General features: G+C 44.8%; 3 protein-coding genes across 3 annotated transcripts; 2 read left to right on the plus strand and 1 right to left on the minus strand.

Moving 5' to 3' along the window:
* Positions 1-8702: 8702 nt before the first annotated feature.
* P884DRAFT_280438 (uncharacterized protein) lies at positions 8703-9769 on the minus strand (the record flags this gene model as incomplete). Its single annotated transcript, XM_069443436.1, has 4 exons — positions 8703-8764; positions 8794-9016; positions 9059-9300; positions 9715-9769. The coding sequence occupies 4 exons, from the start codon at positions 9767-9769 to the stop codon at positions 8703-8705; spliced, it is 582 nt and encodes a 193-aa protein (XP_069294222.1).
* Positions 9770-10163: 394 nt separating this feature from the next.
* On the plus strand, positions 10164-11983 carry P884DRAFT_316414 (uncharacterized protein; the record flags this gene model as incomplete). Its single annotated transcript, XM_069445285.1, has 6 exons — positions 10164-10247; positions 10646-10761; positions 11263-11502; positions 11559-11633; positions 11670-11698; positions 11895-11983. 6 exons carry the CDS (start codon positions 10164-10166, stop codon positions 11981-11983), a joined length of 633 nt encoding a protein of 210 aa, XP_069294223.1.
* Positions 11984-13597: 1614 nt separating this feature from the next.
* P884DRAFT_210030 (uncharacterized protein) lies at positions 13598-14928 on the plus strand (the record flags this gene model as incomplete). The annotated part of the gene is made up of 2 exons (XM_069438975.1): positions 13598-13941; positions 14022-14928. 2 exons carry the CDS (start codon positions 13598-13600, stop codon positions 14926-14928), a joined length of 1251 nt encoding a protein of 416 aa, XP_069294224.1.
* Positions 14929-15010: the final 82 nt, after the last annotated feature.

The following is a 15010-nucleotide window of genomic DNA, read 5'->3' on the forward strand; positions in this document are numbered from 1 at the left end:
GCAGCATCGCACTATTGTGAGAGACAACTCTGTTGTTGTGAACCCTTTGGCTTCACCGAATCCCTCAGACGACTTGCACACTTGTCCCGCATCACTCACCTTCGTCTGAACCCTTTCAGAAGAAGTCTGAGTTGGGTTCGTCACACTACGTTTATATCTATAGCTCTAGGATATATCCTATATAAGGTATTAACGTATACTTGTCTTTTCTTATCATTAGCCTTAACCGTAGCCCTGTTTATTCGACCTCGTTTCTACTATTCTTATATATAGAGCCGATCGTTGATTCTAATAGCCTATATAATATATTTATCTAGGGTTTCCGGTCGGTTATACTTATAGAGCTTGTCTTTAACTTTCTCCTTTAAGCCGTTATAGAATAGTTATATTAACGCCTTATTGTTAAGTTAAGACTTAAGTATATCCTATCTAAACTATATAGCGTAGGAGGCTATTAACTTAGTCTATCAGAGATTGGCAAGTCTCTCTTATATATAGATCTTCTTATCCTTATCGTTAAAAACCTTCCGAAGTTCTTCTTCAAAACGGTCATAGGATCGAAAGACTACCTATATAAACGCGTCTCGGTCGTCCTCGTCTTCCTCTATAAGGTAGTCGTTCTATATAGGTTCGAACTATCTAAGTGCCTTACCCTCTAATCTTATAGCTATATAGAGAACTTTAGCCTTATTGTCTAGAAACTTGTTATTATTAAGCTAGAAGTAGGATCAGAGGTTCGTTAGGAACCCTACAAGGTCCTCCTTAGTTCCTCTATATTTACTAGGTAGTTCGATCTTAATACGGCTTGCTTTAGCATTCTCGAGTGCCTTGATCTTGGTATAGGCCTCGTTAACCAATTTCTATAAGTGCTTTTCGCCGTTCTTAAGTTCCCTAATTTAGGCTTAAGTAGCTCTATCTCTCTGGTCTAACTCCTAGATCTACTGCTAGAGTTGACTAAGCTAGGTAAGCAGCTGTTCGGCCGTAATATCGGTAATTATATTAAGATCGAGGTCGAAGTTACCTTCGTCTTGAACTATAATAGAACAAATGGAATAATAGTAATGTATAACGAACCTAATATAGACTTCTTCTAAAAGGGTTTAGACGAAGGTAGGTAAAGTAGGATAAGTATACGGGTTGTCTAAGGGATTTGGTAAAGCTAAAGGGTTTATAATAACACTAGAGTTATCTTATATAGTAGTTAGTAATACTTGGTATAAGTATTATAGTTATAAGTTGCTATTATTAGCAAACTCCTAGAGTCTGCTATAGCAAGTAACTAGCTAGCTATATATATACAATTGTCTATCCTTCTTCAATAGTTATTACTAGTACCACTTCTCCTTTACTTCGTAATTCTATATTATCGACGGTGACATGTTATTATCACTAGTGAAGACCTTAGTCTTGGCGGTGATAATCTTCTAATTGGTCCGTCAAATGATTGGCTGTCGGAATGTCCTATGTCCTGGCTATAGCCTGCTAGGCCGCCTATATGCTTATCTGTGATAATAAGAATGCTTTATACTAGACGCTATAACTACTACCTATAAATTTAACGAAAGTCGCTTATATTTAAAGGATATTACAAAGGACAAGTAGGTACTTAGCTTCTTTATATAAAAGATACTCTATTAGGTACGCTTAATATATATACTTAACGAATATAATGATAATTAATAAGGAGTTATAGTTTAAGTCTAGTCTATAATAGACCTCTATATTAAATAATACCTAGATTTTCCCTAGTAATACTCCTCTCTTAGAAACTATATATAGTATATCAAGTAGTCTTAATCTATCATTCTAGTAGCTACTCTTGACCACTACCTATACCTATAGAAAAGGCCTTTCCTAGATAGTAAACTAGAGCCTTATAGGAATGAAAATCGCGGTCCTTTTAAGCCCTTGAACGCTAACCGATAGTAACAATTTGGCTACTAGAATGATAGACCATTTAGGAACAATATACGTAACCGTAGGTTTGATCGTAACTACGGAAATGACCGCTACCGCGAAGGAACCTACTATGACCAAGGCAATCGTAAGTAATAGGAAGGAAATCAAGATAATAAGTTCTATAAGGACGATCACTAGTAAAAGGACTATCATGACCGTATACACTTTGTAGAGGAAGCTAGTAATAGCTCTAAGTTAGATCAAGTTAACGATAATTCGGCTACTAGTATCCCTAAATCTAGATCTAAATCTTTAGATAGTAATATTAACATCGTATATATCGTTTTAGACTTGTAGCTTACCTACTATAAGTGCTATAACGCCTTTAATTCCTAATTCGAAGTATACTCTTACGCCAAACGGTGCCGTAGAAAAGGCCCTCTTCCTTCTGTCTATAACTATAAAGCTAATCTTATAGATTTGTCCTGCCGCACTTGTAGGTTTTATAATGCTACTCTGGATTCGCGAAACATACTTTTCTAGTATTTAAAGTCTTATTAGGAAGCGAAAGCTAGTAACGCTCGCCGCCCTATTGAAACTAGTAGCATTCCTATTAGCAAGTTAGAGGAGCTTACTATACCATTAGAAAAGGCGTACTAGGCGTTAAATATAACGATAACATCGCTAGAAAACGCTATAATAGATATATACCAAGTCAAGGATATACTAGTTAGGTATATAGCTAACCTCTACAGATTGCCTTTAGGTTATACCTATCTATATGTTTAGGTATACTATAAACTAACTAACCGTGGCGCTATAGAAATTTACCTAGATCCTAGTACTAGTCGCTCTCTTATTGACCGTACTTTCTTATAGCGATTAAACCACTAGATTGAGTGATGTAAAGGTAGAGTCAAAGGCGTAGGAAACGCTATATTAAGTCTTAATGAGTAGACGACGTTTGATATCTATCTACCAGGTATAGAAAACGGTATCCCTACCCTAGCTAAGTTTACCTATTCTACGTAGGTTATTAACTCCCTAGTACCGAATCTCCTAATAGGTAACAAATTCCTAGATTCCTATAACGCTAATATCGACTACTAGTATAAGGAAGTCAATTTACAGTTATTTAACTTCTATATTCCTTTTTCTATATATATATACTCTTACCCTATATATAGAAGGTTAAAATAACTAGGGAAATCACCTTCCTACCTAATTAATAGGTAATAGTGCCTGTCAAGTATAAGCCTCTCCCGATAGATTACGCCTTTATATTTAACTTAGCCTATATAGCCGTTTATAACTTTGTAATAGATACGAAGACTCTAAAAGTAGTACCTGTCAAAAATACTATACAAGGAATAATCTATATCCTAAAGAGGTACCCTATTAGAAGGATCGAAGAAATAGAAGATAGTAGCTATTTCGCCTATTCGTAAGGAATAGATTTTAGCGTTATAATGGTCGTAACTACTACTATAACGATAGCTATACTAGCTATAGCAACCGACGTTAACCCTGCCTTAATAATCGCTAATCATTGCGATATCATTCCTATCAATACCTCCTTCGATTTAAATAACTATATAAGAGTAATCCTCGAAGGTAGTTACGTCCCTCTAAAGTAACTCGCGCCTATAGTAATATTTGCTAATATTAAAAATACGAATTCGAATATACCTATTAGTAACTTTGTCTTCTAACTTACCTAGCACTCTAAGAGAATCTAATAACTAGATATTTCGTCAAAAGCAATGCCCGGAGCCGCTAGCGACGCCTCTAGTAATAAGGAACGTAAACCGCAGGTACTAGAGAAGCATTCTACCTTAGGATTAAGGATGTCTAGCTCCCTACCTAAGATCGTTACTAATAACGGTATCTATATCTATATAGGCAACTTGGCCCTAGCTAGGAATTTTACTAACCTAGTTAACGAATTTCTATAACTCTAGAATGATAACGGTCTGATTAATATACCAAAGAGCAAATAGATGAAAGTGCTACTAGTAGAAGGCTAGTAATACTAGAAGATATACTCCTACGCGTACCTGTTAAGCTAGAGGGATAGGGAAGTCCTAGATAAGACCTTCGATGCCCTCTATCAATAGGGAAAGATACGATTTATAAAAGAGGCTACGCCTTTTGCCTATCCTATCTTCGTTATTTGGCGTAATATTAAGGGTATCGCTAAGGGTCACGTTATCATTAATCTATATAGTTTAAATAAGGTTACCATCCCTAATAACTACCTATTACTACTATAGTCAGAGATTATTATAGCCCTATATAGGAAGAAGTTTATTATAGCTATTGACGTTATATCGTTTTTCTATCAATTCGGTGTATATCTATAGCATTACAATAGGTTTATGCTGATTAGTCTATATGGTTTAGAGTAGCTAACTATAGTACTTATAGGTTACTATAATTTACCTATATATATATAACGGTTTATAGATTAGCTATTATAACCATTTTCTACCTACTATCGCGTGTTTATTAACGATATCGTCATCTTCTTAGATATAGCCGAGGATTATATATACCATTTAAGGACTATCTTCAGCCTATTTGAAAAGAAGAACATTACCATTTTGCCTACCAAATCCTATATTAGCTACCTAGATATAGAGCTCCTTGGCTTTCGCGTAGATAGTCTTAGCCTTATAAATATAGCTTAATATATTAAAGTATTTAGATAACTATCCTTCCTATGTACGTTAAAGGTATTAGAATAGTATTTAGGCGCTACTAGTTTCCTACGGCACTTGATTCTATACTATATAAGGATCGCTAAACCATTGCAAAAACGTAAAACTAAGTTACTAGTATAAGGGCGTAAGTCTAGCAGTTTAGAAGTTAGTAACCGTACTAAACGAATAGGCTATTATAGCTATACTTCTTTCGAACCGACCAAGTAAGAAAAGGCGTCTTTTTTAGCCCTATAAGAGGCTATCTATCACAAGAACCTAACTATCCTACACCACTTCAATCCTAGCAAACAGCTATATATTTAACTCGATAGCTATTTAGAGTATAGATTTGGTGTTATAGTCTTCTATACTTGCGATAGATACGACTAGCACCTAGGTATACCTATCCTAGCTAACTAAGTGCTACTAGTTATATTCCTAAGCCGCCTATTAACGAAGGCTAAGATGTAATATAGGCCCTCTAAATAAGAAGTCGCTTATCTAGTATAGGCAATTCGTAAACTACGTATAATAGTCTATTCGGCGCGTATACTAGTTATCGTGTTAACTAACTACGCTACTATATATAGAATTGTAAAACAAATTAACCTAGATACAAGCTCTACTAACCGCGTTAACCGCTACCTGATTAACGCGTCTATCTGCCTATTATAGTACGACCTTAAAGTCTACTATCTTCCTAGAAGACTCAACTTTATACTAGACACCTTAAGTAGACTACACGCGTTATAAGACCCTAAACCGTCTAAACGCTCTAATAAGCTAGCTATACTTGACGACGTTTGGTTCGCTTTCGCCGAGGCGCGGATAGATCCCGACCTTAAAACGAAGTTCGTTAACGGCTACAAAACGGATACTAAGTACGCCTATATCATTAAGGACCTTAAAACCAAGCGTACGGATAGAGCTATCGACGATAAGGGTATTACTATCTTTTTATACTATAGGCTACCGTTCGTCTTAATTAACGAGCTCCTCTACTATATTTGCCTAGACGGTACTTACGTGTTATACGTACCGGCAAGCCTTGTATAATATATCCTTAGCTTGGCCTACGATGAGAAGTATTACTTTAGAACTAATAAGATAATATACGACTTATATAATATTGTAATTAATAGAAAAACTAGGCAAGTAAAGGACTATATAAAATACTATCCTATTTGTCAAGTTAACGCTATAGATTGTAACCTTCCTATAGGTAACTACTAGCCAATCCGCCTATTAGATATACTACTAATATAGGTAATTGCTATCGACTTTATAGTAGTACTACTATTAGTTACGTTAGCTAGAACGCTATAGCACTTAGATAGGTATAACAAATTCGATTCGATAATGACAGTATCTTATAAGTTATCTAAACGAACGCTCCTTATACTAGGCTACTCTAGCTACATTGCCACAAACTAGGGCTACATACTAATACGACAATTGCTCCTATCTAACTAGGGAGTACCAACGGCTATTATATCTAACCGTGATCATAAATTTACTTCCGAACTATAGATAGGTATATAGAAGGCACTAGGTACGAAGCTATTAATAATAACTATATACCACCTACAAGGAGACGGTCTTACAGAGCGAAAGAACTAGACTATAGAAATTGCTCTATACTTCTTCGTATATAAGAAACTAGATAACAATTAGACCGCTATACTTCCGTAGCTTTAGTAGCATTTAAACAGCTCCTATGCCACCTCTATTAGTATGTCACTATACAAGCTACTATACGGTTTCAAACCTACCAGACTATTAAAAGCGCTAACTATACTATCATCAAATACGGCATAAGATATCCTAGTCCTACACGAATATCTATACTAGGATGCCTAGATAGCAATAGATTTTATAATAGCTCGAGCTAAACATAGATATAATACTAGCTATTATAATATCGAGTTTAAGCTAGGTAACTAAGTATATTTATACCTATACTATAGCTACTATCTACTAGGTTAACCGTTATATAAATTATCCTAATAATATATAGGCCTATTTAAGATCGTTAAACATATTAGCTATCTAGTATATTACTTATAATTACTACCTAATATAGATATATACCTAGTAATATCTATAGCCTATTTATCGTTTATACCTCCTAGAACCAACCTATATAACCATACTATACTACCTACTAGCCCTATAGAAGATAGCTATACCAATAGTAGGTTAAAATCTAGTAACAAATATAAAGTCAAGTATATTTAGGACTATAAGCTTATATACAGTAAATATAAATATCTTATCAAATAGAAAGGACTTAGCTACAAATATAACATCTAGAAAACTAACTTCTAGCTATACCATATACGTAAGATAGTAAACGAATACTAGGCTCATCAAGGAAGGTAACCAACCGCCTTAAAGACTTGCCTAGAGGCAGGTATAGCTAGAAAAGCCGCGTCAAAGACTCGCCCAGAGGCAGGCGTAGCTAGAAAACGCCTATATAGAACGAGTACAGACCAGAACAATATATAAGATACCATAGTAGTAGTATAATACCACTATTTGTAACAGGGATATTTACGTAGAAAGAAAGCTAAAATTGGGAGCTATTTAGAGCCTATAGTGCGGGTACTACGTTTTCTTTTCTGGGCGGGGGACTTGATGTAGTACGTGTCCGTGGACACGTCCATTATATAAGGTTAGATTAGTAAGCCCTGTGGATACCTGTAAACGGTGGGTTCTTTATGCCTATCTTCTTCTTATATAGAACCACAGGGCTAGCAAATGTTGATAGAGGACATCGATCTTTTGAACTATTTTGACCACTACAACCAGACCTCCATCACCTTCGGATGCTAAGGAATCCGCTTGAGGACTAATTACTACCCGGATTCGGTGGCTTGAGAATCAGACGGCATTCCCAATATAAGCTTGGTACCTGACCTAATCTCTCTTTCCTCACTTGAACTTCGCGGTTCTTGTTGTTGTTGTTGCGATGGCGCCGGCACATGCTGAACCGAGTACAGTCCACTCGGGTACAGCACCATTGCAGGACTCGAGCTCCCCTACTTCAGATCCACTGGCCGGTCCGCCATACGATTCCTCTCCCGTCGTCATTTTGGCTGCGGTACTAGGCAGCTTGGTATTCGCGGTTGCCTTCTTTTGGTTTGCGAGGTGCGCCTTTGCCGATCCACTCCTCCGGCAGATCAGGACTCGAGACCAGGCTCCGGGGTATTACTTTTCATGCCTTCTTCCCCGGACGTAGTCGGAGTTAACTCCGCTAGCTAACAGAATTCCGAGCCAGTGGCTAGATCGCTCATTGCGACTGCACCCTGACGTTAACCTGCTGGCCCCGCTATTACAGAGTTAATACTCCGTACTGCCGGAATTATACATTACCGACATCAACCGAACCAGTCTGCTGAAACTGGTCAGCCATACCACCTCTTTGATACACAGCTTCGATCCAGGGTCTTCGGCCCGGGACTGATACCGTTGATCAGGCACAAACTTTGTTTGGAGTTGCTGGTTTCGAATTCATAAGGACGCCCTACCTTCATACCAAGGCACCTATACTTGCATGCAATTCGTCCAGTTAACTCCGAGAACTTCATCTCGGGCCGAGATTTGTGGCCGTTCCCGTCCTAGCCTGTGGCTAATCAAGATATGCAAAAGCAGCCGAGAACGCCATGTTAAGTGTGTGGTTCGTTAATGCAGAGCACGGAAGCTATAGGAGTTGAACTTGGGGATGTTAGTGGAGGAGAGTGCTTACCACCACAAGTTGGATATATCTCGTTCATCGCTCATGATCAACTTCTCGTTTGTTCAGCTATTATGTTTTTTTTTTTTTTTTTTTCATTTTCGAGGCTTTTCCCTTTACCGACTCCGAAACCTACCACCGAACTTGTGTTCATGCGACACTGTGAAGGAGCATTTCAGGGCTCCTGCTACGTTGTGGATGTAGGGCTAGCGCATCTACCTACCTGGCTTGGCTGATGATTCCAGGCGGCTCTGCGGCGGCAAGTACGGCATTTTCATTGTGCTGAAAATTCCACCGAGACACTACATCTTTGCCGTGTGCCACTTCTTCCGTGAACCCTCCCGCAGATCCATCCTCAGCAATTTCTAGCTGCCGTTTCTCTTCCTTATCAGGGTCTCCACCATGTCCAGAAACATGGGAGGAATTCCTTGGTCTCGTTCTTGAACCATTGGTGACGCCCCGGGACCACATGCAGGGGACAGTCCAGGATCTTTGCCTGCTCGATCGTTGCCCTGGCAAAGAAGGGTTCCCTGCAACGGATCCTCCTCATTAGACCGATATTGGTCTTGTTCTCCTTCAACCGACAAAGGTTGGGGATGCACGCCGCAAGAACGGGGATCTCGTTGGCCCAGAAATTTCGGACGTTCTCTGACTCCGGCGGTTCCGTCTTCGGGAATCCCTCGTCATCATACCCAGCCATCTTCTGGTTAAACTCACGGACGGTTTCCTCCAACCCGCAGGTCTCGTAGACCTCCAAGAGATGGTCGAACCAGTCCGGCAGGGCGGAAGCGTCGGGTAGAAGGCCGACGGTTGCTGCCTCGTGGGCAATCAGATGGTCAGCCATGTCGGGTAAGTCGAGGGCGAACTGGAAGGCGAAGAAGCCGCCGCTGCTGCAGCCGAAGACGGAGGGACTTGTCGAAGCCCCTGGCCGTTGGCGCCGGAGATGAAGGTGATGAGCGGCCCCTTGCCTTGGTACCGGTAATGCAGGTCGCAACCTTCATCGTGGACGATTTGCTCTGGTGGATTGAACTCCGTGATGATACAAGTGTACTGTTTGATTCAATCTGTAATTGATGTTTTTTCAAACCATCTCTCAACAATCACCTTATCGAGGAGCCGATTGGTGAGCTCGAAGACTCCGTGTGTGTAATTAACGGAGGTTCAAGCTTTATCGCGACGGAATATGTCACCTCACCTACCTACGTATGCTTTCCGACCCCTCAAAAGCCGGAGCTAGCACGGGTAAAAGATGTTGCCCTCGTCATTCAAATCATCTCCTAACTCCTTCAGACCGCTCCGATTGGCGGTTGGTCGCCCCGGAAGTCCGGATCGAGAGCACCCACCCATCCATGCTTGCTCCCGGGAAGGTTTGGTGACAACGTTCCCCGATGTAAACCATCATCGCCCGTGGTCCGGGCAGAGGCGTATACATGGTGGTGCCTCCGGGGTGCGTCATCGAGGATTCTACAATACCCCTCCGTAGTAGCCCTCGCCCGAAGTGGTGCGTCGTCCACGTCCACAGTAAATCTCTCTGCACCGCACGCCTCACGCACGACGCGTTCGGATTCCAACATCTTGAGCGCTAAATATGTGCGGCAGCCCACAGATGAAATACGTATTGAAAATCGTGTAGAGTGCCATGGCACGGGACAGGCTTCAGCGCAAAAGCGGGTCCTTCCTCATCGGGGAAGCTTGATAACTTCAAGTTGGCATTCTGCAGAGAGTAGAATCGGGCGGTGTGGAGATAACCGACTAAGTGTCTGCTCGGAATGTGCGTGGAAGTGAAATCGTAGGGCAGCGTGGAGGAGTACCTAAGCGAACCCCCGATGGTATCGTACGGCCATGGTAACCACTCGAAACGCAGGCCCTTCTCGCAGCTAACTTGGACCAAGCTTGAGTCAAACACGGAGGTAAGGGTGTTGAGGGTGATACTGTTCGACCGAACCCAAAAGAGCGTAATATCTTAGTCAACCACGATGTGAACTTTGCAGCAAGTTATGAAATTGAGTGTGTGTGGTGTTTCTGGATGACCAAGAGCGCTTCGGGGTTGGAATATCGCTGACTACGGAGATCAGGTTAGTGTATTAGTGTTGTGTGGGAGGTGTAACGCTAGAGGGAGAAGCGGGGTGAAACACAATCTAATTATTAATTGAGCTTGGTTAGTTCCAAAGAAACGCAGGAGATGGGATAGAGATGATACATAATTATACACGAAGTACGTCCCTACCGACCTAACCAAATAAAAGAGCATTGACTCGCAGCCCGTTATAGAAGTGAACGGGTTGACCACCTAACCGACTGCCTCTAGGGGGCCAAGATTTCTGCCTGCCGGCTGATGACGCCGCTCATTGCTTCTGGGAGCCCTCGCTGGGAGCCTCATCAAATCACACACCTGTCGGCGCTGACAGAGAGGACGGCTCGAATGTAAGGTGTGGAGCTTTCCGGTCCGATCGGGCCGTACTTGACCGAGACGTCCGAGAAGAGCCTGGGGATCAACCCGATCGGTGATGGAAGAGCGAAAACCGCAGTCGGCATTCTCCGACTTCTTGCTGTGGCGGATTTTGACATATGATCACCGATATTTGGAATACTCTATACCATCGTTCTCACCCACAACCCCTATATCGCAATCTTCTCTCCATCGGATCTGCATTGGCCCAGGAGAATGAAGAGTACGGATCGTGACGGCGAGTGGATTCCTCAACAGAGAAGACTTAGGATAATCCACTAGCTTCTGTGGTGGACTAGAAGCCACGCGGTAGAGACAGCAGGCGTTCTAGGCAACGGAAAGGAAACCCACTAGGGAACTCAAGTGGAAGGGTGAGAATTGCGATTTGGTCTCCCTGCAAAGGAGGTTGCCTGAATGTGGCCTTGTTTTGACGAAAAAAAGCAATTGAGGGGACAATGCACATTTTGTCTCAAAAGTTGCAAGGGTGTGACTGAGGTGAGAGACAAACTGACTCCGCAAGGCTCTCATCTCATGTTCATTAGGGGTGACGCCGAGGTTGGTATCATGGGCGTGGTAGGAGCCATGAAGGATTCCGATCCCAACAGCCAAATCTGCGCCGGACACCGAAGCACCAATCAAACGGAGACGGCCGCTGTGAAGACAGTCGGCCTGGTTTTCCACCGCGTTACCCTATTTCTGAATTCCGGTCGGGAGATGTAAGGGGAAGGCGAGTTTTCATGAGGGTGGTAGGCGGATTTTGTAGGCTTGGCAGTTGGTGGCCAAGGCCGGGCCGAGATGGGCTGCGCAAGGCCTGTGGTACCGCGGGCCAGAATGTGAAGACCTTCTTGTATGTACTGTACTTCGTACTTTCATGTACGCGGAGTTCGAAGGACAGGTTTACCTTCCAGTTCGGTGAGGGGTAGTGAGTCGGGCCCGGTCGTCTCGGCATGTCTTGCGAGCGGCAGGCAAGGGAGGGAGGTGGGAATAAAATAATCCGTACATGGCAAGCGTCAGCGAAAACTTTTACCTATGTGCCATGTTCTGATTCGATAGGGCAAGTCTGTACGAAAGGCATCCGCTCCCCTTACTACGCCGTATGCTCCTGCAGGGCGACGGGCACCAGAGACAGAGGGGCTCAAAAGCAAAGATGCAGGCATGCAGCTCAACCCCAAGATGACCATCTGCAGCAGCTTCTAAAATTGGGTTTGGCAGAACCGAAGTCGACTGATTCTCGTCTGTTCAGCCCACGAGCCCTACATACCTGCCTTACGATAGCTTAGTGCATGGCAGCACTTAGAGGGTTACATTCTCCGACCTAGCTGCTGGGCTGGTGACCGAATAAGCTTACTGCTTACTACGGTGCTTACTCCGGTGCGAAATATTGTGTGATCTGATTTGGAATAAGAACAGCCTCTCAGCCGCAACCGCAATGTCGCATATCCGGTTGATGCATTTTCACTATAGAAAGCCACGAGAGCGTACACTAGGCAGGCCCTTGAGAAGAAGGAGTGGCGAAATTCAAATCCGACATTGAAAGTACAAGGGTTTATTAATACTTCATACCAGGCAAGTGCTTCGAACAGAGTAGCTTCCTTAGATAAGGAACGCATTTATTGACGAAACCGTTCACACCATCACGGACCAGTATCACGCATTGTCCTAGCTTAGCTATATTTTGTCATTCGAGTAGCGCCAGAATATCGCAAGAGGGCGCAAAGGGACGCCGCCGAGTCTTCCCCTCCTCCCCCCCCCCCCCCCCGGAACATTTGCGAGCCTCGGAGAAGGCCGGTGGGAGTGTGAGGGGGAAGGGTTCGAGGGCACTTGGGACTTTGCTCGCGTGGAAGCGGCTCTTGATTCGAATCACGGAGCTAATGCAGCCAAGCTTGCTCACTTACTAAAAAATCACTTGGCAGGGCTACTCACGGGAATCGCAACAGCGGTAGGACTGGTGCCCGAGGACGACGATATGCTTATTTCTTCACTCAGTCGCTTCGCATGCAAGCCGGGTGGGGGTTCGTTGCTGATCTTGGGGGTGGCACCGTCGGGCCGCATCCGTGTGGATGATGCGTGGCTGGCGAGAGTCAACTCCGGATGGCGGGGAGTCAACTCCGGACACCGAGATTTAGAGCTTCGCACGGTTCCACTACACTCGTGAACATACCACTCCACGTAAAAGAAAACAAATAAAAAATAAAAGAGAGAGGGAGAGAGAGAGAGAGAGAGAGAGAGAGATTCCAGTATTACCTGCGATGGGGAGATAAGAGGCGAAACCGTGGTTTTGCTGTGTTTTGTCCATATGTAGTGTCGGTACTGCACCCCGTATCAGTGTATGTACTCGGGGTACTTGCGGAGTACTCGGGGTCGCGATTCGCTTGATGCGCCCTCGTGAACGCGCAGAGATTGGCACCGCGCGGGGGAATCGACAAATTAGAAAAACTGCTACGTTCCTATCGCCGTAGGTCAAAACTCAGGTTACCTAGATTAGGTGGGTGGTGGTCGGCGTTTTCGGTTTACCTACAACTTCGTGGATATGTGCGGTCCGAGTGAGCCCACTGAGCCCAATCCCCCGACCGGGTCAATTCGTCCGTAGAGGTAGTGTGTACCTGCCCCACTACGGTTACTTCGCTACCTAAGCTTCGAGGTTCCCGAGTCGTCCCTCTCACCCCCTCGTACCTTGACAGTAATCAGAAGACGACCTTCACTCAGCCACCTCCCACCCTCAAGAGGCGCGCCCCCAAACCTCAGACCGACCTCACCTCCAGACTCAAGTGCACCCGTCCTGATCGAGGAAGAATTGCAGCGCGACCCCAGATGGCCAGAGCAAACGCACAGAAAGGAGCCTGCGATCGCTGCCGCGGGCAGAAGCTCCGATGCACATGGGACCCTAACGAGCCGCAATGCCAGCGATGCGCGAGGGCCAATGCCGTATGCACCATCCCTCCGCCGCGGCCGATGGGGAGGCCGCCGCGACGACAGAATCGCAGCCAGAGCACTAGCAGCCACAGTTGCGCCCAAAGTCCGGGCGGCGGCCAAGGAATGTATTGCTGGAACGAGCAGAATGCGACGCCTATTACTCCGCCCGTCTCCGACGGGGACACCGACATTACCATGAACTCAGCCAGTGTGCTCTCCGACCCGCTAGAATTCTTCCCATGGTATGTCCAACTTAAGTCCAACTCGTCAGGCCACTGCGTTCTTCCGCGTACTTGAGCTTATGGGTTTCATACTCCGACAGGTTCCCCGAACATGACGGTCTCAATCTCTTCGCCCCCAGGAGCACGACGGTCACAGCGCCGATGGCGGTGTCGCCTCCAATGTCGACAGGAACTGCGACAGCCGATAGCAGTCGTCCCTTCGGCCTACAGAGTGAAATGCTCACACCACCGCTTGATGCCGGAGGGAAGCCGGCTGAGGAAAATCAATCAAACCACGGATGCGGAGACGAGGGCCACCCTATAGATCTCGCTACCACGAAAGTCGACGAGACCAGCGATGATCAAGAGCAGATCCAGCTCCTCACACAGCTCTGTGAGCTAAACGTGGCCCTCTTTCAGCATCCCCTCCATCGCGAGCGAGACAAGTCATATCTGCGGCCCGCGATGACCCCCAACTCGGATGACATGAGCCAGCCCCAAGCCGGCAGCTCCCCGTCGGCCGGCAACTCGCCGGCTTCCTCCTACGGCTTTCCCATTGCTGATCTCAACATCGGCGATCTACGCACACGGAGCCTGTTCGAACTGACCTGCCGGCTCAAAGACATCATTACGCGGATCCGGGCCCACGACGAGGCGACTGCGCACGGCCCGAAACGTTACGACCACTCGACCGCGCTTATGGCTCTTAGTTGCTATACCCGGCTGGATCTCTTGTTTTCGCGTGCTCTCGACATTCTAGTCCGGCTCCGCAACAGCGGGCCCATCCCCGAGAGCATGCGATACTTGATGCCCGAGCTGGTCATAGACGGCTTTTCCATGGCGGGAACCCTCGACCTCCAGCTCAGCTTCCTCATTCACCTCCACGAGCAAGCGCGGGACCGCATCAGGACGTGCATTAGGAGCGCCGGAGGGCCCACTCGGGTTGGACGGGACAAGGGGGATTCGATCAGGCAAGGAGCCCCTGCACCAGTCACAATAGGCTCATAGCATTTATTGGCAAACCGAAATGGTGAACATGACCTTGTCCCATCGCTTGTGTATGTATATACACATACACATGCCGCCCTTA

This window comes from Thermothelomyces heterothallicus, assembly GCF_042370625.1.
Source record: "Thermothelomyces heterothallicus CBS 202.75 unplaced genomic scaffold P884_scaffold_30, whole genome shotgun sequence".
Lineage (NCBI taxonomy): Eukaryota > Fungi > Ascomycota > Sordariomycetes > Sordariales > Chaetomiaceae > Thermothelomyces > Thermothelomyces heterothallicus.